Source organism: Lynx rufus, unplaced genomic scaffold (genome assembly GCF_022079265.1).
Source record: "Lynx rufus isolate CCGP_SWC_20201006 ecotype Redwood Valley unplaced genomic scaffold, mLynRuf1.p SCAF_6, whole genome shotgun sequence".
In the NCBI taxonomy this organism is placed as follows: Eukaryota; Metazoa; Chordata; class Mammalia; order Carnivora; family Felidae; genus Lynx; species Lynx rufus.
The window spans coordinates 29,367,578-29,394,921 of NW_025814878.1; the positions used below are offsets into that span (position 1 = coordinate 29,367,578).

A 27,344-nucleotide genomic window follows, 5' to 3' on the forward strand; every position below is an offset into this window, starting at 1 on the left:
CTGTGTAGAGAAATGCTCTCTACCATTCAAAATAGAAATGATTTAAATCCATTACATCATATGAGGATATTTTAATAACATCGCAATTATGGGGCAAAGTCATTAATCACTTTACATTTTCTAGAACATGTGTAGGTGCCATAATAATCTTGCTTTATAGAGAATTAACCTTCTATCATAATTTTTTAAATGAAATTGCTAGGTTTAATTATATCCACAAAATATTGTATAAATTGTGAAAGTCATGGTGTTAATATTGCTTGGAAGAATTTTGTCACCCACAAATGTAATTGCTTATTAATTATCTATTGTAAAATCTGAACTACGTTTTAGTACATAAAATTTCCCCACAATCCCTTCAGAAGTGGTTTTCCATAGAGCTAATGAGAAGGTACTTTTGAATTTTAACCCAATTCTCCTTGCCTTACTTGATATTCAGAGTTTATGATCACATCCACATACTCACATCTCATTTTGTTTACCATTAAAAGAGTGGCTTTGCTCCACTAGAATAACAATATACAATGATCATTATCACAGCCAACGAAAACCCATTATTTTCAGCTCACTTTCCTCAAAATGACTTACTGCCCTCAGGAGAGATGGCATTATATAACAAGATCTAGGAATTTTTCTTAACATAGATACCAATTAATAAGTCCAAAATTTTCCCACAATGAAGAGAACCTTTAGTTCATGAGAAAATAATTGCAATTAAGTAGAATAACTGAAGAAGCAGCCTTTATTTTTTTGTTGTAGGACATTAAAGAAAGCTTATTGAATATACATGACACATAATTCATATGCCAGGTTCTATTACCAGTGTATGTATGTGTGTGTTTCCATACATACAATAGTAGTAGCTCTAGAGACATAAAAATGTTTCAGTAGAGATTAAAAAGTAATTCTAGGGTCAGCGAATATTATACTGCTAATTATATAACTTTTGTTAATAATAATAATGTTTTATAGTCTGATCAAGTTGGATTCACTTAATTAAAATTAGTGTGAATGACAGCCCTTTAGACCTTGCCAGTCTCTCGGATTTTCACTCTACACAAACGAACTGTAATTTGAAATCTCAGATTGTCTCATTTTCATACGCAAGGCAAAATGAGGATATTTTTTTAGCACAGTTTATTGGATTCCTTGCTACAGTTAGATATCCTGACAATACAAAGTCACTGTTCCTTTCCACATCTGCTTTTTTCATATCCAATTGCAATATTTTACAAAAAGACTCTCTAACGTAATGAGATTCTAGATACCACAGGCAATTATGTAAAATGGTTCTCTCCACTGATGACTTAGGAACAGTATTAGAGCAAGAGATGGGAGAGGGAGAGAGAGGACAGCAAGAGTGAAATGACAATGAGAAGCCAGAGCAACACTGGCAAGAGTTCTCTTGCTCTGCTCCATCATTTTTACAGTAACTTTTCTCTAAAATATGCGGCCTCTGTTCCCATTATCTATATATTGAAAACAGTGCTTCAATTTCTATGAGCAAAATAGAAAAGCTCTTGCTCTTTTCCCTTCCTGCCCCCCCTCAAACACCTACTGAGCACTTCATCATGAACATAAACACGGCACAGCCTTTACACTGCAGTCTGTAGAGAAGAAAGATGAGCTTAAAAATGTGGCAGAGAGCTACTAGATAGAAGCCAATGTTCTTGTGAAAACACAGAAAAGGGCAACCAACTCAGATTAGGATTCATCAAGGACACTTTCGGGGTGATAGAGTTGAATTATTTTTTTAATGTTTATTTATTTTAAGAGAGAGAGAGAGAGAGCAAGGAAAGGGGAGAGAGAGAGAGAGAGAGAGAGAGAGACAGACAGACAATCCCAAGCAGGCTCTGCACAATACAGGGCTCATTCTCAGGAACCTGAGCTGAAATCAAGAGTCAGTCACTTAAGGGGCACCTGGGTGGCTCAGTCGGTTAAGCATCAGACTTTGGCTTGGGGCACAATCTCATGGTTCGTGAGTTTGAGCCCCACGTCAGACTCTCTGCTGACAGCTCAGAGCCTGGAACCTGCTTCAGATTCTGTGTCTCCCTCTCTCTGCCCCTCCCCTACTCACACTCTTTCTCTTTCAGGAAAAAAGAAAAAAGAAAAAAAGAGTCAGCCGCTTAATCGACTGAGCCACCCAGGTGCCCCTAGAGTTGAATTTTAAAAGTTGAGCAGGGTTAGTCTCAGGTGGAGGAGTGGAAGGACTGCAGTCTTGTGGTCAGAGGGAACAGTGTTGGCAAAGGCACAGAGGGAGAGTGGCTGGGGTATAAACGGCAGGGCTTGTGCAGTAACACTGGATTCTTAATACCTCCCAGGTGATTGGATCAGCTAAGGACTGAATGAGTTTGCCAACATACATGGCTCCTCACTGAAAATTAGAAAAAAAAGGGTTCTTTCTGTCATGTGCAGAAAAGTGAAGAGAAAGTAGACATACTGAGCACCCTGGACTCTAGCTCCCAATCTCCTCCTTGGCTGAGGACTTTTGTGCAGTATACAAATTGCCCAACCACATAGGAGCAGACTTTGGAACCTTCCTTGGAGTCATAATTTTCCTAATGGTGTTACCATGTTAACTATGACTGTCTTGCTTTTTTAAATTTCTGTACCTCCACACGCTCCATCTGAACCTCAAGGGTTCAAGGAGATTCAGGCATGAGTAGAAATTCTCATCAGCATAGTGGTAATAGGGCAGTTAGACTCAATTCAGAGTCAGGAATTTATGAAGCAGAGAATATCTAAATAAGATCTGGGAATTGAAATTTTAAAAGCAAAAATAAACTTTTCTGACCTAGAATATGAATCATGTGGATAAAACTGTAGGTGTATTTTCCAAATTTTAAGATATTAGGTTGTAATATCCTTTGTATTCTCAGTGGCCATTGTGAAATTAGTCTTGACATTGACCTCTCTCCCCTCACTTGCGGAGGAGTTGTTAAAATCTGGGCAGCTAGGGAGGGGACAGGGTTAAAAGGGTCCACATAGCTCATTAACTTTCATGTGGTTCTATGTATCCCACTGGGCCAACTTGCCACAGTCTTTTTAAGTGTCTTTCCATTAAGTAGGATACATTGCTGAGGCTACAAACTTATTCTGAAAGTAGCTTGGTGCCCAGGAGAGAAGGTGTCATCAGCATTTAGCTCACTTTTTCTCCATGTTCTTTTAAATTCCTCTTGATGCTCCAACATTCATCCCTTTTTGCCCTTATAGATACTTTCTCTTATTTTTTCTATTTTTTTCCTCCCCATGACCAGATGATAGATATCCAGAATCTTAGCAAGGTGCCATGGTGAATACCTCATTCCCTTAACCTCACTTTTGTTTTTCTTTTGTTTAAAACATTCTCTAGAGGAAAGAACTAATACTTGAAAGTACAGGTGCTGTGACTCCAAGCAAGTTTCTGAAAAGTGTAACCAGTGTTCTACATGTTATAGAATATCAGTCGATATTTTAAGTGAATAAAAACTTGCAAAGGCAGAATCAGACCTATAAATACGGAGGACACACTGATGGTTTCCACCGGGGAGGTGGGTGGGGAGACAGATAAAATAGTGAAGGGGAGTGAGAGATACAGACTTGCGGTTACGGAATAAGTCATGAGGACGAAATGTACAGCGTAGGGAATATAGCCAATGGTACCACCATAGTGTTGTATGGTGACAGATGGTAGGCACACTGGCGGTGAGCATAGCATAATGTATAGAGTTGTTGAATCACTGTGTTGTACACCTGAAACTAATGTAACATCGTGTGTCGACTCAAAAAAAGAGACTAGTCAATATTTTGTCATATCTTGTTTTGCCGTCCTCTTGTTCATGATTGTTTTCATTCCCTCAATTCTATCAGCAAGACCATTGTGCTACATGATTGAGTGAAGGGGTCTGACAAGGACCAAAGCAGAAACACAGGAATCTTCTGGACTTTGGGCTCTAAAAGTCACCATTTCTATGAATGTGGCCCTTCCTGCTGTAGTTCATCCCCCAACAGAAAATGGCATGAAGTGGGAAAGGCAGATGGAGGAGAAAGGATGAGAATAGAGTTGGTGGGTCCTAGGGTGGAGTGAAAGCAGCAGAGTGAGTCCTGTACCCACACAAGTGGTACAGTGGTGCCCAGTGATTAGGTCTGAAGGGAAAAGTGGTCAGGAGGACAGGAAAAAGGAAGAAGTCAGAAGAAATATGCTTTGATGAACTACTCAGGACTGATTGGCTCACCATCTGTCCTTTGCCCCAAACACACACACACTTATAGCCAACACACACAGAGATACACACACAGAGACACACATAAACTCATAGCCAAACACATGCACACACACACACACAGAGACACATACAAACTCATAGCCAAACACTCAGCGACACCCACACACAAGCCACACCCACACTCATTCACTCAAGCATTCAAGCTTCTTGGTACTAAGTAAACTTGTTAGAACTTTGGTTCAAGCCTGGGAGACGGGGAGAAGAGAAAAAACACAAATTTTTACAATTGAGAAATAATTGGTATATAACAGTGAGAACATTTAAAGTTTATGTGACTGAGATTATGTTTCCAAGCTCTCACAGCTCCCACATATGGAGATTTGGTCTCAAAATAGAAATTAAATTGAGATAAAGAATATAAAATTATAATTCCTGTCCACCTGAGATACATTCTTACTATAGATTTAAAAAATCAGGAATTTATGGGCACACAACATTAGAAAATGCTGAGTTAGAGCATAATATACAGACTTGTTGAATCACTATGTTGTATACGTGAAACTAATGTAAAGATGTTCATCAGATACACTTCAAGAAAGGAAAAGAAAAGGTTGATTTAAACACATTAAACAGATTTCTTCCATCCAGGACATGTCAGAACTTTCAACATGCTAATAGGCACTTTTACTTGTGTGATCACAGAACTCTATTCCAAAAACATCTACGGTTTGGGAAACACTGCTCCAGTTCTCCAATGCTGATTTTATGTAGATGATGTGCACAAACTGATTACACCAATCAGTTACAGAATGCGTTTGATTACAAGATTTTCAATGCAACCAGTATCTCCTTTTTACTCTGACCCTTATTCTCCCCTCCTTCTACTTCAGCCTGAACATCCCCAAAAATGTTTCTCCTAATATTTTGGATCCATCTAATAATGGACTTTTAAGCTCATATAAATACAGAGAAATGAGAAACCCTAAATATTCCTGAAAAACCCTAACCCAAATTCTGGCTAGAAAAATATAATATTCCATCTTCCGTATAATAACAATTTAACATTATTTTGGCTGAAAAACTTGGAGATAAGATATGCCATTTGATAAGCTATGTATGCCCATTTCCATTTTCTTTTTAACCAGAAAATCATGCTTACTGTGAGGTATTTCCTTCCTTGGTAGTTTTTATGATTCAGATTAGAACTGTCTCCAGAATACAGTCAACCATTCTTATCCACATGAAATATGTGAGCTGCTTGAAGGTGAGGGTGGTATAATGCATCTGTTTAGATCCTATGTCTAGTCCCGTGTCTGGCACATGGCAGTTGCTGAACTGACGTTTGTTAAATAAAATGTAGAATTTCAAATTGTAGGTTATTCAAAAATTATCGTCTGCTATGTATGGAAAACACAGAGCATGAAGCGAAGAAATACAAATACATCAGAGACTATGGTCACCTAGATAAGTGGGATTTAATGGCATTTTATGAAAGAGTAGCTGTCATTTTCCAGTTGCTAAAAAAAAAAAAAGGTTGCCTGTAGTGACCCAAGGCGGGGTTAGGCATTTGATGTAAATCTGTCTTGGCCATGATACGTTCTGCTATTATAGTAAGTAATATACATGTGCCCTCCTTTTTTTTTTTTCTTAACACAAAGGTCTCCAGTTTCTCAGTTGCAAATAAATCATTCTTATTTCAGTTCTATTCTTCCATTACTAATTTACAGATGTTGCCATGCTCACAAATAGTACTTGTTGCTGCTGGGAACTGTCACGGGCACTTTGTCCTCAGACTGCTAGCTGTTGACTAAATCCTCTCTGGGTGATTGGCTCCTGCTTCATTAACTTTATGCAGCCTGGTTGAAATAGGGGGACGAAAGGACAGAAAAGGATAGGCGGAAATAGCCCTCTGTGGTGTTCGCCTTGGTGAAAGCAGGTCACTTCCTCTGCTGTCCCCACACCCCAGTGATGGCAGCAAAGGGGACTATTTTCAGTGCTAAAACCAGAGAGATGTTGGTGTACTTGTCAATGATGTCAAGGGAGAATTTTCTACCATTTTTATAATGAGACTGAAATACAGAAGAATCTTTCCTTCACAAGTGTTTCGGGAGAAAAATAATCACACAAATTACATAAAATGCTATCTATAGGTTCCACTGCAAAGCAACCCGATAAAATCACCAGGAATTAAAATACTGGCTTAGAAGTACTTAGAGGAGGATATAAATCACAATAATAAATCACATTTTATTTCTATTTTCAAATATATTTAAGGTAAATTATAGGCCACTTGCTGAACTATGAACCACACATTTAAGCCACATTTTAAGAACAAAAATCTAATTATGAAAAATAAATGGTGCCACCATAGACAGTAAGATAAATCTTAAAGTGCATGACTTTCCACTTGAGCAATACTTTCTAGGAAGACTGTAGGTTAATGCTTACCCTTTAAGATTAAAACATTAATCAAACATTCTCTGAGTGAATGGAGATTTATAGAGCAATTTCTAGAGAATAAATAAACTATAAAAACAAAATGCATTGGTTTGACACATGCAGGGAGAAACTTGATTTCACCTCACCAAGTGTGGCGGCTTTTCTGAACTAGTACAAAGGATGATAATGCCTCTGGTTTTATAGCTCCCAAGGTAGAAATCATGTTGAAAGACAGTGTGGTACAGGCTTACCTCTCACAGCGTGGTCCTATGTACCCGACAGGGCATGTGTCACAGATCAATCCGAGACTTCGGTCTAAATGGCACGTCGGGCTAAAGCTATGTGGATGTTGTTGGGAAACAAGAGACAAGGAAGAAGCACATACACAATGTCATTAGCAGCATATTTTCATTTCTCTTTCTCCAGAACTGCTGTGACAAAAGGGTATAAGCTGGTCATTCTCGTCTCACAGATGGAGATGAGGGTCTGGCCAGTCGAGGATGAAATGACATTACTATTTCTGCAGACGTGGATGTAGCCCAGTGGAGAGCAGTAGCCTTGTGGCATGTTATTAACTGACTTTTGACTGTTATGGGTCTGTGATCATCAGTAACAAGTGACACCACACAGTTGCCTTTTAGGGTTACCCCAGGCCCGGCAAGACATGGCATCATATGCTTTCTAGCCAAATCCTTCTGAATTTGAAGCAGCCCAGAAAAATCTGTTAGAGATTTTGGAAAACTCAGTATGGGATCTTGGAAATAATGGTGGTTTTCTACTTTCAGCATTGGTTCCATGGGTGTGTGTGTGTGTGTGTGTGTGTGTGTGTGTGCATGAGTGCATGCATGTGTGCGAGCTGCTGCCCATGTGGACCCATAGGTCTGCTGTTTACACAGATGAAATCCTCCAAAAAGTTTTCAGAAGAGATAAAGCATGCATATTCTGCTGAAATTTACAATAAAACCAAGCAATCCAAAACAAAAAAAACCCAAAAAACAAAAACAAAAAAGCCTTGCCATTCTACATCTTCTGGCATGTTCCAAGGTTTATCTCTCTTTTTGTACATATTTCCAGTTTGGATCTGAAGTAACAGAATGGAACACCAAATTAGGAACCAGCACAGTAATTACAGAGTTACATGCCAGCTTTAGCCTTCAACAGCAAGTACAACTACGGCATACTTCTCTGCCTTGTGAGAGACATCTCTCAGGCAGGAACCCTTACCCCAAGATTGACACAATCATTCTCTGAAGACCCATGAAGCATTCTGAATTCTGTGATTTCTGCTGCTCTGCCATTTTAAAACAAAATGCCCCCAATTAATCTTTCTCCCATTATGTTTTCCCTAAATAGATTTATTTTTCTATTATATATGACAGGACGATTCAGTAGAGGCTTGCTTGATGGCTAAATGAATTAAGGAGTGAACAACAAATTAAACAGTGCGAGTCTCGATCTTGTTCTGTTCCTGACACTTGAATGACTTTGGAATACTTTCTTAACTTTTGTGCAGGTCAGATCACAGGTACTACTTCTGAATAATATTCTTCTGGCTTAACTCATAGCAGTCCTGCAAAGATTTAATTTTTTTTTTTATAGCAGGAAGCTATTAGAACCGAGTAGTTCTAGCATTTAAAATATTTCAACTCAGTGGAGAGTCAAAATGAATGTGTTGAGGCAAGGGGGGGGGCAACGCCTGGTTTGGGGTACCTTGAGTTTATAAATATTACCCAGATAAAAGACTCCACATGAGGGGGTTGTGGTGACTGCCAGAAAGAGTGGAACCAAGTCACAGCCAGCCTGTGTTCCGTAAGAGGAGGGCCATCTTTTAGAGAGCAGCCTGGCACTTGTCACCCGTGACCTAAAAGGACCCCACCATGAGTGATTTTCTTGGCAGGCGAGTGACTGCATTAAAGAAAACAGGCACATGTAAAAATGGAAAGAAACAGATTTTTTTTTTCCTTCCTCACCTCGTGATTTGCTATTGTTTTCAGACAGAAAAGGGAGGACTGGATTTTGACAAATCTCTAGAACACATGTACGTCTTATTTTAAAATTGGCATTCCATAACTGTCTCATCATCTAGGGACAAAGTGACTCTAACGAGAAGCCCTAGGTTTCCCACTCATGTGGGACTACAGTGATTGAAAGAAAATCATGCCAACTATTTTTTAAAATCCTAAATTAGTTTACCATAAGTCATGTCAAAGGTGCTTGACAGGGTTTCTGACACTGTAAAACCATAAAATAGATTTCAAATTCTTAAATATATTCATGTGTCAGTTAAAACCAACAGAAGTAAAGTAAAATGTACCCACTGACAAAAATCAACACCTCTTCAGGAAAAATCTTAAGGAATAACGATATATTGGATTTGACTAGCTCTTTGCATTTTCAGAGTGCTTTTACGAACAATTTTATCACATTTTCACAAAATCTTATAAATGGGTTGCAGCAGGCATCATTTGTCTTGCCCAAGGTCATTGCTGGTGTCCAGGAGACTTGAGCATCAGACCCAGGACTTCTCATTCCTAATCTGACATTCTCTTCTCCCTCTAACCAGACAGCATCATTCTACTGCTAAGAATTAAATACGTTGAAACTTTTGGTAATATACGTACTTGACATGATGCATCTAAATAAAACGGATTTCAGGGGCGCCTGGTGGCTCAGTCAGTTAAGGGTCCAAGTTCAGCCCAGGTCATGATCCCACGTTTCATGGGTTCAAGATCCGCACCAGGCTCTAGATGCTGACAGCTCAGCCTGGAGCCTGCTTCAGATTCTGTGTCTCCCCCTCTCTCTGCCCCTCCTCTGCTTGCACTCTGTCTCTCTGTCTCCCAAAAATAAATAAACATTAAACAATTTTAAATGAAACAGAACTCAATATTCTTTAAACAGTCTAAACTGAGGGCTCAATCCCTTACTGCTGTTATTACAGTTACAGCTATGGAGAAGAGGACTTTCGACAACAAAACTAAAATGAGAAGGAGAAAGGAATACGTACAACAAAAACGCATACGAAATTTGTTTTGGCAACGGCAGCAAGCAACTTGACACTGATTTTGGCCAAAAAATGAAGCTAACTCTTCTGTGACAGAAAGAGGGAACTGTGAGATCATTGTTGCCTTTAAGTGATTCCAAGATTATGTCATTTAGCACTAGTTGGCTGGCTCTACCCCAGCAGAGAGAGTGTTCTGCTTCCTGAATTATCCACTTCATGCCGCAGAAGACACAGGCAATCCAAGAACAGCGGGCATTTTCCACAAATAGGAGGAAGATGAGAAGCTACCAGTGGACTAGATAGTAAGGGTCTGCACATGGAAATAGTCTTTCTTTTCTTTTTTCTTTTCTTTTTAATGTTTCTTTCTTTATTTTGAGAGAGACAGCAAGCAGGCACGGGAGTTGCAGGGAGAGAGAATTCCAAGCAGGCTCCATGCTGTGAGCATGAAGTTCCATGCAGGGCTCGAACCCACGAACCATGAGATCATGACCTGAGCAGAAACCACGTTGCTGCTCAACTGACTGAGCCACCCAGGTGCCCCTGGAAATAGTCTTTCTTTATATATATATATATATATATATATATATATATATATATATATACACATACATATATATATATATTTTTTTTAATGTTTATTTATTTTTGAGAGAGAGAGAGAGAGACAGAGCATGAGAGGGGGGAGGGAGAGAGAGAGAGAGGGAGACACAGAATCCGAAGCAGTCTCCAGGCTCTGAGCTGTCAGCACAGAGCCCGACGCAGGGCTCAAACATGTGAGCCATGAGTCCATGATCTGAGCCGAAGTCAGATGCTTAACCACTGAGCCAGCCGGGTGCCCTTAAATAGTCTTTCTTAATGGTTGGTTGAATAGATTCTTATATTTATAAGGATCCATTTATAAGTATGTAATATGTGTATGTATATGTGTATATGTATGAATATGTATGTGAATAGATGTGTTTGTGCTAGCATACGTGCATATGAACAGAAAGATACAATTGGCCTTGTTCCAAGAAGAATTTAATTCTACCTATCAAAATATATACATTAAGATAAAATGATGCAATAAAGGTTAAAGAGAAAAAAGCCACTTAAACATAAGATAAAATGAAGGGTGTATTTAGAACACAAAATTCGTATCGTAAGGTATGTTTATTTGAAAGTGGCAGTCAGCATATGGCTTTGAGCTTTCTTACAGCTGATTCAAGAGGGAACTGCATTGTCTCTCCGGTCTGTGATGTGATATGAAATAACCACTCCTTTTGCCACTGGCATGAAATCTCCATCATTATAAAATCAGGGCCACAAAATCAGGGCATGCTCTATGTTTGCATACACAATAGGGGAGCAGGACTCCTGCTAACGAACTGTAACCTGGAACATTCAGGTCAGGAAAGAGAAACCAGAGGACAAGATGTGTGTGTCAGTGAGGAAGCTACTGTGGAAAGGGCCATGAGAAGACCCCGTCACCACGGGCCATGGAGCAGAGCTTTGAGAGGAAGGGAGAAAAACAAAGGGAAAACTCATTTACTTCATGAGTGTGGTTTGGGCCACATGAAATTCTGAAGTGTCCTTGTAAGGTTTCCTCCTTTCAGGTCAATGATCTCTGTTTTTATTCTTAGGAGAACCATTAAGCAAACACATTTTTCTTTAATAACCTTCAAATAGTATGAAATCTTATTTAATGTCTACAACTGGATTTTGTAATTAGATTTTGGGTTCTCTGTGTCTTTGGATGCAATTTTTTTCTTTAACTTGAGTTTCTCATGCAGCCAAATGAGAGACTACGTTCTACCTAGTAAAGCCTTTCGTACTGATAACGTATGAGAGCAAGTTCTCTGTAAAGTGTCACATTAAGTTGTAGCTGCAATTTAATAACACCTTAGAAGTTTCTGCCAAAATATGTTGATTCATTTCAATTTTAAGGTATTTAATTACTTGTTCATTAAACCTGCACTTTCTCAACACGTTCTAATCCCGAACATTTGCATTAGCATAACTGTCGCCAAACCCTAGAATCATTTATGATGAACATTTGCAGTTTGTTTAACATGAAGTTTTGTTAATTTTCTTTTCTTTCTTTTTTTTTTCTTGCTTCTCTTCAATGTCTTTGTAATTGTTTTGATTTCTTTTTTTTTTTTTAATGAAAAAATGAATTAATTGTTTGAGAGAGAGACAGAGAGCAAGCTGGGGGATGGTTGTAGAGACAGAGAGTGAGACACACACAGAACCTGAGGCAGGCTCCAGGTTCCAAGCTGTTAGCCCAGAACCTGATGTGGGGCTCGAACTCACGAACTGTGAGATCGTGACCTGAGCTGAAGTCGGATGCTTAACCAACTGAGCCACCCAGGTGCCCCAGTAATTGTTTTGATTTCTATAGCCCCATTGGAAGAAGCACAGAGAGGTGAATCGGAATATATGGATTCTAACACTGGTTCTGCCACAAGCAAGCTGTAATGATCACGATCGAGGCCTTTTAATTTCTCTAGAGTTCAGTTCTTCCTTCTGGTATAAGGGACGAGTAAAATACATCATAACTGCTCATGTAGACATAAAACAATGTGTACAAAAGTGCTCTAGAACATTTAACACACTATAAAATTTCTACATAATGTTGCTAAATATTCCCTTAAATTTACCTCTTGTCTTGGAATATTTATAATTCTCTATTAACTATTAATTTTAACAGGCATAATTCAATATAGTCTTTTCAGTGAGCCCCAAAGTCAGTTCTAGAAGTGTTCCATTCTTTTAAAACTTTGAATTTTAGCATTCCTGATGCATACAAAGAAGTAGCGTTCAAAATGATATGAATTTTATGATATAAATGGTTTCAATAATATTATCTATTCAAACACATTCTAAGTGTTCAAAGGTAGGCATTCATGTGTCTCTTTCATATTATATTTAATTCATAAGCTACATGATGCCAGAAATTAATGAATATAAAACATTTGAAATATTTACACTTTTATTTGCTTCTCTAGAGATAAATTTTACTACCTAGTTACGATCTATAGCTAAAATATATACATCACCAAGATGAGAAGCCTGAGCAAAAGTGGACACTAAGTAGTTGATGAAGTTGATATATATGTATAATTTAAATATTATATGCTTGTCTGTATTCATATATCATAATAATTATACCAATCGATCTCTATCTCCCTACATATTTGATTTATTTAGCAATATTATCTAAGAAATTTGGAGCCAAAATGCTTGTGATCTATAAGATTTATGATCAAGGATTAAATAGATAAATCACCAAAGCAAAACTATCACCAAGCTTTATACTTCTAGATAAAGGTTGCAGCAACCTTTAGCTGAATTTTTTTTTCCGAATAACCTGTGAGAATTTCAATCCCATCTTCTGGCTTATTTGTGAATATTGAATTTATTCATCAGAGTTTTCAAGTCAGATTATAATAGTAATGACGTTTGAAAATTTTTTTTAAATGAAGAGTTTCCCTAACTGTCCCATTATTTAGTGATTTAAAAATAAAACATTTCAGGTTACTAGATTACAATGGATTTTTCTATTCACAATTGCACAGCTAAACTATGTTAATTTTCGAAGCTGTTTTAAATTTAAAAGTCTTTAATTTTTTTTTTAATGTTTATTTTTGAGAGAGAGAATGGTAGAGTGTGAGCAGGAGAGGGGCAGAGAGAGTAGGAGACACGGAATCTCCAGTGCTGTCAGTGCGGGGCTCGAACCCATGGACTGCAAGATCATGATCTGAGCCGAAGTTGGACACTTAACCAACTGAGCCACCCAAGCACCCCTAAATTTAAGTCTTTATAACTCTAAACACAGAACTAGAACTAGTATTTTTAAAGTAAGTGGATTATCACTCTCTCCTCTTTCTATTTATAAAAATTCTGTATTTAAAGCTAAAATTTACGACAGGTCTATTCTCAGTTCTACTTCTAATGATAAAATTATTATTTAATAATTTAATAATTATTTAATGTAAGTAAAGGTATCTCAAAAATTGAAGGATCTTTAAATACTTGGTGTCGCTGATGTTACTGAGTTGTCTTTATTATTTTTTTAAGTCAAGATCTGCATAATTATACCAAATTGGAATACACATACTTGAGGAAGTACCATCCTTGTAACGGGGACCCAATCCTTTTGTCACTGATGGATGGTGACACTGACTTTCTTTTTTCTTTCAATGACACAATTAGAACCTATTATTAAAATTAAAGAAGTACAGTAAACAGAGAAGGATGGGCCATGAATGCCTCCTCTGCATTTATAGTAATGTTGGTCAGACTGGAGGATAAACCCATGTCCAATCAATGACATAATTCTCAAAATGTATTAGACTAAGATTCACACTATACAACCAGTGGCAGAACTGCTGGATTGATAGGTTGGCTAACACCTATGACATTTTGCCTGAGAAGGAGTGCACATAAATGAGTGACCAAATATAATCCCTCCATTTTCCTCAGTGAAAGTGAGTAATGAGCAGTGAGTTTCTAGTATATTGGATAGTCCAGGAGAATTTCATTCAGCCACAGTGAATGAGCAGGTCCTCTAACCCTTCACAAGTACACCAGCGAGCAAGGATCATGTTATATTACAGCCAGCATAGGGAAGACTCACCATTGATTACGAAGGAATTTAATTTGTTCTCCTATATTTATTATTTTCCGTTAGATTTCCCTTTTGCCTTTTTCTGCTTCACTGACACCCTTTGGATGCCAAAGGATCTTTAGTTTTGTGTCCACCCAAGCTTGCACCCTAAACTCTGGAAAGGTTTTGATCACTAATATACATTAACCCAACTGCTCATTTAATTGTTTTTAATGTTATCACTAAAACTGAATGCAGTGTGATTTTTAAAGAAATCCTCAATGTAGATTGCAGAGGATTGGAAAGTACACTGACTTTAAACTTAAAATTCCAACTCTGATACTTTGTTTTATTATATTTTTGAAAGAGAGAGAGAGAGAGAGAGAGAGAGAGAGAGAGAGAGAGAGAGATTGGGAATGTGCACACGAGCAGCACAGAGGGAGAAGGAGAGAATCTTAAGCAGGCGCTCTGCACTGTCAGCACAGAGCATGACATGGGGCTTGATCCCAGGACCCTGGGATCATGACCTGAGCCAAAATCAAGAGTCAGATGCTTCACCAACTGAGCCACCCAGGAACCCCTGATACTTTCTTTAATATATGACTCTAAGCAAGTTATTTAATAATAACCAGTACTTGTCTTGGACATAGCATGTCAAATCATTATTTTAAATGCTTAGTGTATTTTAATTTACAAAATTCTCACAATCCTATAAGAAAGTCCTATTATCACAACTAATGATGAAATAACTGAGACACAGAGAGTTTAAGTAATGTTGTCTGAGTCACACAGCTAGAAAGTTTAGAACTTAGAATTTAAATCAAGGAAATATAGTTCCAGAATTGGTTCCATAATGCTATTTTCCCACTTGGAGCATTTTTTCTTAATCTCTAAAATGGGACTAATATTTACTTTATTGGAATGTGTAGTGCTATACCTCATTAGTCTGCTTTTATTAAATATTAATGCTTTCTCTTTTTTTATTCCAATGACTAAGGTGTAAAATTCTGAAGGAGGTGGATTGTTGGAGAGAAGGAAGAGGATTTCATGTGGGCTGAAAAGTAGAAATCACAATTCCAATGAGGATTTTAAACTTAATGAAAGAATTATTCTCAATGTCTTTAACTCATAGTGTTCATTGACTCTAACAAAAGACTATTTTCATTAGCAGTGTGTTGGATAAGACCTCACTCAAAATATGACCAACTTGATAACACCTTTAGATTAAAAGACTACAGCTGACAGAATTTTTTAAAAATCACTAAAAATTTAAGCTCTTCAGGCATTATCACAACATTTAGAAATAGCTGGAAAGTGCCTAATATAATATGAACATTATTAAGCACTAAACTTACCTTTAAGAAGTCTTCAAAAAAAATCCCTTTCACTTAAACTTGTAAACTCATTATTTACAATGAGTTTAAACTCATTTAAACTTGTAAACTTGTAAACTCATTATTTACAATTTTTACTAGTACAAAAACATTGGTTTTGGCTCAATGTAGTATGCCCCCATTAAAATAAAAAAAAAATTATGACTCAAGGTTTTGCTTAGGTATTTGCTTAAGGAGGGCCACTTGGACAGAATGAGCATTAGAACAGCTGGAATAGAGTATTCCCCCAAAAGGGAAGGGGACGAGGCAGACAAAATATATACTTTTCAAAGTCTTTTCCTGGGGCATCGGGGTGGCTCAGTTGGTGAAGTGTCCGACTCTTGATTTCAGCTCAGGTCATGATCTCAGCGTTCATGGGATGGAGCCCCACCTCAGCCTCTACTCTGGGCCTGGAGCCTGCTTAGGATTCTCTCTCTTCCTTCCTCTCTGCCCCTCCCCAGCTCATTCTGTCTCTCTCTCTTTCTGTCTCTCTCTCTCTCTCTGTCTCTCTAAAAATAAATAAACACGGAAAAAATGTAAAAAATAAAAGTTCTCCAAGATTGCAAGGTTATTTTTCTAGATGAAATTAGAACATTTTTATTTTTTAATTTTTATTTATTTTTTTTTAAAGTTTATTTATTTATTTTTGAGAGACAGAGAAAACACATGTGTAAGCAAATTGAGGAGGGTCAGAGAAAGAGGGAGAGAATCCCAAGCAGGCTCTGCACCCTCAGCATGGAGTCTGACACGGGCCTCAATCTCATGAACTGTGAGATCATGACTTGAGCTGAAATCAAGAGTCAGGCACTTAACCGACTGAGCCACTCAGGTGCCCCATTAGAAAAAATTTAAACATAAAGAATAAAAAGTAGATGACTGGAAAAACTGAATCAAGTTTTCATTAAACTTTTAAAATATTTAGTTTATATAAAATAAGGTGCTTATTATCACCCATATTTCCATATTCATATAGTTTAAATATAGTTCTTACTGCTGTAACTATTTTAGAAAGATAAACTTATAGGGGCACCTGGGTGGCTCAGTCGGTTAAGTACTGACTTCAGCCCAGGTCATGATCCTGCACTTTGTGGGTCAAGCCCCACGTCGGGCTCTGTGCTGACAGCTCAGAGCCTGGAGCCTGCTTCAGATTCTGTGTCTCCCTCTCTCTCCCTCTCCCCCTCCCCTGCTTGCACTATGTCTCTCTGTCTCACCAAAATAAAATAAAATATTAAAAAATATATTAAAAAATAAAGATAAACTGATATATATCATATATCATATGATAATATGATAAACTGTGTGATAACCAAAGGATAGGACGGGTGCTTAAAGATCAGCTAGACTGATCTCTTACTTTACCTTTTCAAGGATTTGTGACTTGCCCAAGATTCATAAATAAATAGTGTGAGACTGGGATCCAAATGAGCAATATTTGTGTTAGTGATCTTTTAAAAATATATGTATACATTATTTATTTATTTAGAGTAAACTCTATACCCAATGTGGGGCTTGAACTCACAAACCCAAGATCAAGAGTCACCTGCTCTCCCACTGAGCCAGCCAGGCACCCCAGTGTTATTGGCTTTTTTTATTACAGCATGAAGACATGTGTGCATGTATGTGTGTGTACATGTGGGCACGTATATATATATTTGTATAAAATATGTCTGTCCTTTATAGTTGCTTTAGACATTATATTTTAGTTCTATCTCGTACATTAAATCACAGGACTAGAACTCAGATATTAAAAATTCTGTAGAATAAATAGCCACAACTTTAAATATTTTATATCTAGAAAAACTGGTATTACCTTCCAGAGAAAGTCACTGCATTTATTCGTTACTTATTTACATGTACTTACATGTAAAATACATGTAAGTACATGTAAAATACATGTAAAATACTTACATGTATTTACAAGAAACATTTTATACCATAAATGCACTTGCAGAACTGGATGCCCAAATCATTGGAGGTATTTATTCATTACTTATTTACATGTACTTACATGTAAAATACATGTAAATACATGTAAAATACATGTAAAATACTTACATGTATTTACAAGAAACATTTTATACCATAAATGCACTTGCAGAACTGGATGCCCAAATCATTGGAGGTAAGTTTGTGACTCACTTATTGGATGGAATATTGAGTGGACAGGCGCAGGGCTGACAGTCTTCAGAGGTTCCTTTAGTAGGATCACCATAGAAACCAGGAAGACATTTATTGCAGTATGGGCCACCTGTGTGATCCTTACAGTTCTGAGGAAGAAACACACATCAGAGTTTATTATGTTGGTCTCAAGCATCAATATATTACCCAAAATTGTTCTACAGAGCTATTAGTCTATTCCCTGCCAGGAAGAATAATTTTCCACATTAAATGGTCAATTTTACAGCTGGGAAATAGCATTGATAATTAATATGTAGCTTATGAACTACACGCCAGTCTCAGCATATGCATGCTTAACAAAAAACAACTGAAATTCATTATACCTTTTTTTCATTATATAAATCTTATTTCCTTTTTTCTTTACTTTTCGATGTTTTTCATAAGGAAATACATGTGATCATGCATGCATGTGTACATGTGCATAGTCACAGAGTCCTAATAGTATATATCTCATGGAAATCGTAGCTGCTTCTAGGTAAGAGTCCATTGCTCAGCTTAAAATTGGTGATTTAATGAGGATAGCGGCTACTCATACGAATGCTCTGGAACGATGATCCTCTTACCTCAGAGATTAATTTGGACCCCAGTGGCTCTGATGATTGGGACAATGCTCTAATGTATTACATCTGTGAGGGGCCTGCCTGGCTCATAAACAATGAGAATATTGAAACATGTTTAAATGTATTCCGATATATAACGAAACCACAAGGCGCTTAACAATGTCTCCAACATTTTTTATTTTTAATGAAACTGCATTTTTCCTCAAAGTAGTAATGTTTGGTTATGTCCTCTTCAAAGATAAAAAACCAAAATAAAATAATTTGTATCTTGATTTCTTCATATTAAAGTACACTTATCAACTCAGACTGTGTTCACAAAAGATGAACAATTCAGTGAACCAAACACTGGGATTGTCTATAAATCTTTCAATAGCACAATTTGATAAATTTTAATGCTTTGGCATCATGTAAACCTAACTTCTTCAATAAAATATACCTAATTCCTTTTAAAAAAACATCCAGTATGGATTCATTATGACTGAAATACATTTTTATTTTTACAACTATATGAAATTCTATTTTTCTCATGTTGAAAAGAGTTCATCAGAGCTCAGGGGTGCAAAATCCTTATTTTTATGATCAGTAATTAAATATGTATAAGAAATCGCTAAAATATACACTCATTTTAAAGATAAAGTAAATATTTATCAAATCTGGTTGACTTTTGGAATGGCCAGCCTAACTTAATGAAAGGTCTGAAATATTATATCAGTGTGTGTGTATATATATATATATTTTTTTTTTTTTTAACGTTTATTTATTTTTGAGACAGAGAGAGAGAGGGACACAGAAGCTGAAACACGCTCCAGGCTCTGAGCTGTCAGCACAGAGCCCGATGCAGGGCTCAAACTCACGGACTGCGAGATCATGACCTGAGCTGAATTCAGCCTCTTAACCAACTGATCCACCCAGGCGCCCCTATATTAGTATATTTTTAAAGAAGCTCATTTTAATTACATGTAGTAAATTGATTTAATAGAAACGCAAATAAATATATGGTTTTATTTTATTTCTTTTAAATTTTTAAATGCTTATTTATTTAATTAAACAATTTTAATCTTTATTTTTGAGAGAGAGAGAGAGAAAGAGATACCGATTGCGAGCGGGGGAGGGGCAGAGAGAGAGGGAGACATAGAATCCGAAGCAGGCTCCAGGCTCTGAGCTGTCATCACAGAGCCCCACGCAGGCTCGAACTCACAAAACGCGAGATCATGACCTGAGCCAAAGTCCGATGCTGAACCGACTGAGCCACCCAGGGGCCCCATAAATACATGGTTTTAAACAAAACCTGTTAAATACCTTGGAGAGAGGAATAGATTCTTTATTGAATAGAATATATGAAATTAAAACCAATCATTTAACACTCTGCATTTCTCACATTCTATAAAATGAGAAAGTTCAAGCCTATGAATTATGAAGTTTTCAAGCTCTGAAATCCCATGGCAGTCTCATCAACTACAAGCGAATAGATAATTCTTCAGTTAATCTCGCGATACTTGAAAATAGGTTTTTCTCCAAGGTACTTTAAATTGTCTCTCAAATGCATTTAGCAAGCCTTTCCAAAGAGAGCACAGAGACTACCTTTACTATTAACAGTTGTGCAAACAACAGCATATTAAGATGGAATGTATAAAGCATGGATCATGAAGGAAGGCTTCCCTCTTTGATTTCGTCTTCATACTAATTCCTTTCAAGTCCTCAAATTTAACTAAGGTTGGCTGTTACTAAAAACTTACATTGTTTTTGCAATATTCTTTGCATATTGTCATATTGACATGATCAAATCATATCTTTCAAAGACTTAGGGGTTTTAAAAATAAGATCAGAAAATTGATCATCTTAACCACGTTTAAAATGGTATTTCTAAAACTCCACTGGGAATCTTGCATAACCTAGACATGCTGTTTTTCCTTGACTCCTGATCTAAAAGAAAAAGAACATATAGAAGTTGCTTACTTTTACTAATGTCGTATTTCATTTTGTGGAAATCATAACATCAATCTAACGCTCAAGTGTTTTTGCAACTGAAACTATAAAACAGCATGAAGCAACAACACAGTGGAAATCAGAACTGAAAACATGAGAGGTGCACTCTGACAGGCTGGTTATTTTTACAGGTGTCCTGCTATAAAGTGATTTCCGAATGTCCATTCATAGCACATTGGACAATAACAGTGAGGAAGGTCAAGGATACAATCTTTCCATGTGGCTTTAAATGTTTCCTGGGTTACTTCAAATGTACTTTGAGTTAAAATGACCTTTTTATATAGACCCACACTATAAAAGAGGTCTGGATTTTGATCTGCTATCAAAAATATATTTCAAGTAATTTCTTTCTTTTTAAAAAAATTTTAAATGTTTACTTACTTTTGAGAGAGAGAGAGAGAGAGAGAGAGAGACAGTGAGAGTGGGGGGAGGGGCAGAGAGAGAGGGAGACAGAGAGAGACAGAATCTGAAGCAGGCTCCAGGCTCTGAGCTGTCAGCACAGAGCCTGACGTGGGGCTGGAAGTCGCAAACCGTGAGATCACGACCTGAGCCGAAGTTGGACGCTTAACCAACTGAGCCACCCAGGCGCCCCATTTCAGTTAATTTCTAATCATATTTCAAACCAAGCTAACTGAAAAGCAGTTTATCTGTAAATTTCATAAATTCTCTGTGTAATGCTGGTGGAAAAAGCATACATAATTGATAAAGAAGATAAAATGTGGGTTAAGTAAACCTTAAAAATGTCCTTAATGTGTAACATTTAAATATTTTTCTCTTCATGGATCAAATCAGAACCAAAATGCTCAAAATGGGATATTAGCACTTAGTTATCAATATCATTTCAGATAAAAGGCATCTGAATGTCTCCAGAAAATATCTTACATGATCCAGTATTAACCAGCTATAATGGAAAATGCAGAAAACACCAGATTCTGTTTCTATTGACACGATCTCTATTGTGTCCCTAAGACTCCTTCTGTTATTTAAAGGTGGATTCCTGTTTTTCTGTCCATAAAACAGAGTCAATAAACTAGGTTTCATCAGTAGAAGTTCTCAGATAATCACTGTTTCCTCCCTTCTTCCTCCCCAAATTATGCTGAAAACATTTTATTCTAAAAATAGGGCTCTCATTCTTATGTCACACAACCAAATGGACCAAAAGCATTATCTGATTTAATCATAATGAATTTAACATGAAATATTACTATTAGAAACATTATAAGTCTGGTATTGTGATATATTTATTTTGTCTTTTCAGGTTTAAAGAAAGCAACTCCATATCAGCTTTGCGCTGAATAGTTCCTAGAGCATGTTAGCAAAGTGTTTAAAGGTAACTCAATATTTTTCCCAAGGTACATTTTAAATGACTCATGGTATAATTAAAATGAAAATCGCTTAGTCTTTCTATTCATAAAAATGCCATTGGAAAAATCTACGGATCCACAAATTAAGGCTATCGTGCTTTATACTGCAATGCAATTAAACAAATCTTATACAGAGAAAACAGAAAGAGCATCAATAAACCTAAATGCCAAATTACATTGAGACAAAGCCCTGAATTTTCATTTTGGGTTTGTCCCAGAAGCTTTTAAGCGGAAGAAAAGGGGGGAAACATTGAGCAAGAGGAAGAAAGAACATTAAGAAATAAAGATAGCAGAGTCTGCCTTAAATTCTACAGGGAAATGAGAATATGATATCCTCCTAAATTGGTACTGTTTCAAATTGTGTTTCTGCAGGACTAATGAAATGAGAAGTGTTGTTTCAAGCTTCATGCCATGTCAGAGAATATCAAACTAACATGCCCTTGAGTTCATCAGGATGGTCTATGTGGTGTATATTCTCCAATCTAGAGGCTTCTTAGCAGGTAGAAAGTGCTGGCCTTTGCAGAGAGCTTTTCTTCTCCTTCAAAGTTTGGCTTTCCTTGTAGCTGGAAGAAGCAGCTTTGATGAATATGTGGTGCATATATTTATTATTTTTTAATCTACATATGACATTTATTTTTAAAAAGTTTATTTACTTTGAAAGGGATAAAGAGAGAGCTGGGGAGGGGTAAAAAGAGGGAGAGAGAGAGAATCCCAAGCAGGCTCCACACTGTCAGCATGGAGTCCAATACGGGGCTCAAACTCACAAACTGTGAGATCACGACATGAGCCAAAATCCAGAGTTGGACATTTAACCAACTGAGCCACCCAGGCATCCCTACATATGACACTTTTTTTTTACTTACGTGTTGAAATTTTAAAATAAAAATCGTGTAGTATGCCCTCATTTTTTCAATGTGGAAGAAACTGACTTATGTCTATTATAAAAGTTATATTTTATACTTTTCATATCATGGGGATACAAACCATTTTCTGTTATGGAAATACAGCCTATTTTTGGTAGATTTATGGAAGGGATTGAAACCACATACATTCAGGGTAGATATGTATCTCAGTCATTAGTTATATTTTATGATGATGTATCTAATTCTAATTGAGGTCTTACACTAATATGGATAAACATCTCCTAATACTTGTCAGGAAAACCACATACGAAAGAGCATTCTCAGCTTCCAACTCCATTCAATATAAAGATCCCTGTCAAATCACGTCTTGACTCAAGTGTTTGTCCCAGAGGTGGTAATTGACCTGCAGACCTATTGAGCTGATTTCAGCCTTGTCAATCAGCATCCCCAAAGGAGAAAGCACTTACCAGGCATTCTCCAGTGATGTCATCACAAGATTCTGCATGGCCAAAGCATTGACATGGTTCACAGATGCCACCCAAAATAGTGCCATTGACTCGTCTGTGCCGAGGCCAACAAGACTGAAAGAAAGATAAGGTTTCAAGTCTCAGGGACTTTTTCTTAAGGTTTTTTTTTTTGTTTTGTTTTGTTTTTTTGTTTGTTTTTTGTTTGTTAAAGGGAAATATTTAGGTAGCAAATTCAGCAAACATGCTCATCAAAGTGTTGCTACTATTGAAACATTGCTACAGAGCTATTCCTCCTGACATTTGGGACTTTTGTACTGACCTTAGCATTATTGGCAGGTATGAGATTAGAGGAAGCATTAGCTTGGTGTCTCTTCTGAAATGGTAAAATAAAGAAGAGATAAAAAGTATTGAAATGTGACAGTCTCAAAGTAAAAGGCACAGACAGGAAAATAGAAGGAAAAGTATTGAAAAAAAAGCAGCAGACATAAAAAGACTTTCAGAGAACCTTAGCCTAAGAGAGCACCTAATATCATCCAAAGGCATGTCGATTTTCTGGAATACATTCCCTCACCCACACAGAACTGCCCTTAATTCTGTCACTTTGCAATCATTCAGAAGAAAGGTAGTGTCCCACTCTTACATTTGACCCACATACACAGCTGATGTCTACACATAAAGAGTCCATATCTTTCATTCTCATCCTATTACATTTTCTCAAACTTGCACATGATTCATTTACCATATATTCCCTTGATATTTTATTTTTATTGCATTATTCTACTAGAAGTCTACTTACTTTCATCATTCCTTTTAAAAGTGTGGAACACTTTATTATACAAAAATGGAATTCTGATTAAAAATATTGAGGCCTTAGAATAACTTTATGTCACCATCAGCTCTAGGTTCACTGTCACTCTTAATTAAGTTTCCCTTCCACGGGGGTTACTACAAACTGTATGGGATGCACAACTGGGGTGGGGGAGGGCAAACACTGCTGCCCTCTGGAAGCTTGTGTTCTCTCTCAAGTTCTAATTTCATTTTGTGGGTGATTTATTATATTTCTGGCTGGTTTACTACAACGTAATATATCATGAAAAGGCCTTTTTTTCCAGTTGAAAATGGAAACAAGAGAGAAACCACTGAAGTAATAAAGTTTATAGAATTGTGTTGTGTACTGCTAGAAATGTTCCTTCTGCCTCAGGGTGTGAAGGTTCTTAAATTTGAACATCAATAACAAACACATAAAAAAGGGTCTGCTGATACTTCACATCTGAAAGGAAAGCAAAAATGACTTTCCTCTTAATTTGGGCAGTACAAGAAAGGTGTTGATTTTTTTGCCCCTTTCTAATAATTTCTCCTCATTAAATTTTTTGCCACCTTAGATTCAGTGTAGAAGAGATTTCCGTCTCCAATAGGTATTTTTAAAAACTGGTGAAGTCATATACCCAGAAGAGGGTAGAAACCAAGGGTGTTGATAACAGAGAGAGAACTGACTTACTGTTTTCAGGACAAATATTCATAGAATTGTCATTAATGAGCTTTTTTTCTTTTAATACTCTGCAAATGTCCTACTCATACCACAGCCTCATCAAATCTGTAAGTATCAGCGATATCTCCATTTGCCATATTCTTTTCTGGAACAGTGGAGCGGGGCATGCAGAATTCTTCCTCTCCTGAGAGAAGTCACTACACTCATAATCTGCATTCCATTATCTGTTATCTTTCCAATACTCTTTCTCTGGGCTCTACCAGTAATACCTTCCTTTTCCACTGGATCATTACTATCAGCTCAAAAATATGATTTGCTATCCCCATTAAAAGTTAACAAATATGACAAAATTACTTCCTTAATATCTCAGAGCTTTCCAGTTACCTACCTGTTTTTCTTTCTCAGTAAAACTACTCCAAAAAGTCTTCTCTTCTTCACTTCCCTCTCATGCTTCATTCCATTCTACTCTGTCTTGTGCCATCACCACTCAATTACAACTGACCTTGGCTATGCCACCACATTCCAGGTAACCAAAGCTGGTAGACCATTCTGTGACTGCATTTTATCTGACCTCTCATCAACATGTGGCTTAGTTGACTCCTCTCTCCCTCAAATGCCCTCTGCTCTCAATTTCCATGCCATCACAACTCCATGTTTCCACATTGGCTTTTTGCTTTCTCCTCTGCTTTGACCCAACTTCTCATTGGCAAGAACTCCTAGGGGCTTGATCGCTTTCCTCCTTCTCTTCACACTGTCTCCTAGGTAATTTTATTCAGCCCCATAGTTGATGATCTCTTCCAAATGCTTATCTGTAGACCAGATGGATATTCCAGGTTCAGGACCTGCATATTCAACTGTAAAGTTGACATCTAGTTTACACTTTTCACACCTAATATTTCTAAAATGGATTGTTGATTCCATCTTCTGCCCACTGCTAATCCTCTCCAGTCTTCCTCAGCTTAGTAAATGGCTTTGCATACAATTGCTCCAACTGGTAATCTATGACTCATTTCTTTCTTTTTTTTAAGTTTTATTTATTTATTTTGAGAAGAAGAGAGAGAGTGAGCATGATCAGGGGAGGGAGGGAGGGAGGGAGGGAGAGAGAGAGAGAGAGAGAGTGAGAGAGAGAGAGAGAGAGAGAGAGAGAGAGAGAGAGAGAGAGAATCCCAAGCAGGCTCTGCACTGTCAGTGCAGTGCCCAATGTGGGGGTCGACCCCACGAACCATGAGATCATGACCCGAGCTGAAATCAGGAGTCAGACGCTTAACTGACTGAGCCACCCAGGCACCTCTATGACTCATTCTTAAATTCCTTACTTCTTCAAACTCTGCTCTGGTATGTAATCTACAATAAATCCTATTGGTTATACTATCAAAATATAGAGTAAACCCATATCTTTTTACATCCCCTGCCATTATCCTAACATAAACCATAATAGTGTCTCCTACCACAGTAGCCTATGAGCCACTCTTCCTCTTATTCTTGCCTTCCTATATTATGTTCTTCACTCTGTAGCCATAAAGAGTTTTTCAAATAAGAAAACTAAGATCAAGGCACTACCCTCCTTAAAGTATTCTAATGATTTTCTATTATGCTTAGGATAGAATCCCAAATTATTACAATACATACAAAGCTCTGGATGGTTTGGCTCCTCCAGTCACATCACGTACTATTCTCTCCCTTGCTTACTATGTTCTAGTCGTCCTTGCCCTCTTTCAGGTCCTTGCAGACTCTAAGCTCCTTTCCACTTCCTCCTAAGCCACTTCCAGCTTTCTCTGCATAGCTGACCCTTCTCACTCTTCAACACCCAGTTTAGATGCTACCACTTCAGACAGCCTTTCCCGAAACCTTTTATAAAGTAGTCCCTCTTATCTATTCTTCCTGTGCCCATTCTTAGTAGCTGTATCGAGACACCTTGTTCATGACATTTATTACGTGTATTTAAATATGTTCTCTGGCATACTGTCTAGCCTACAACCAAATGTAATGTCCTTGAGGGTAGGGACTATACCTGTGTTGTTGATCACCTAATCAGCCATGCCAAGGGTCTTGATTGTGTCAAAATGCATGATTATCAACATCTATTAGCTAAACAAAAGTATGAACACTCCTATGAGGTGGTTAATTTTATTTTGATCATATAGAAAGAAGCAAAAACTGAGATTTGAATTAAAACACATTTTTTCAGTACCAGATGTTGCTTACACTTCTTCACCTGTCCCACTTGTGAAGTGAAATGAATTATGATGGTATTAAGAGTGTAAGAAAAATTGGAAAGATAAACTGCAGAGGGATTTATAAGAAGTCAGGTAGAAATGAAGAAAAAAAAAAGGTTTGAATCAACACTGTGGCCCCAAATAAAGTAAAAGAGAATGACATTATAGTGAGTGGTTTGACCTGGTTTTTGGCAACCTAGCATAAAGACATTCTGGTCTTTGTAGGTTACTCAGCATTGCAGAGGTCTGTGCATATTAGGGATAGCAAAGCTAATGTGACTGGCCTTATGAACTCAGTAAAAAGCAGATGAAATCAGGAAAGGACAGGAATGAATGCGAGCAAGTCTAAACATCTGATGTTTTGTTTGGATTCTTTCATACTCGTGTGCTTCTCTCTTCCCACCTAATTGTTACCATTATTTAGCCTCCAATTTGAGGTTTTTCCACTGCAGGATACTTTCAGTGACACCTGTCTCTGCTCACCTCTTTGAATGATTATTGCACTTATGTTCTGTACCACTCACCCGTCCCTTAATTATATAGTGCTGTGATCCAATTTTTCATAGGTATTTGTTCTGTCTCCCTAAACAGATTGTTAGCTCTTTAAGGATGGGG

General features: G+C 37.3%; 1 protein-coding gene across 1 annotated transcript in view; it reads right to left on the bottom strand.

Annotated features, from left to right (window-relative positions):
• The window catches only part of LAMA2 (laminin subunit alpha 2), a 475,613-nt gene that overhangs the window by 240,975 nt on the left and 207,294 nt on the right, over positions 1–27,344 (bottom strand). Inside the window, exons 16-18 of the mRNA XM_047102999.1 lie at positions 23,025–23,138; positions 17,746–17,873; positions 6,896–6,982 (exon numbers count right to left, since the gene is read on the bottom strand). Of these exons, the coding sequence (XP_046958955.1) occupies positions 6,896–6,982; positions 17,746–17,873; positions 23,025–23,138 (329 nt within the window). The remainder of the gene's footprint in view (positions 1–6,895; positions 6,983–17,745; positions 17,874–23,024; positions 23,139–27,344) is intronic.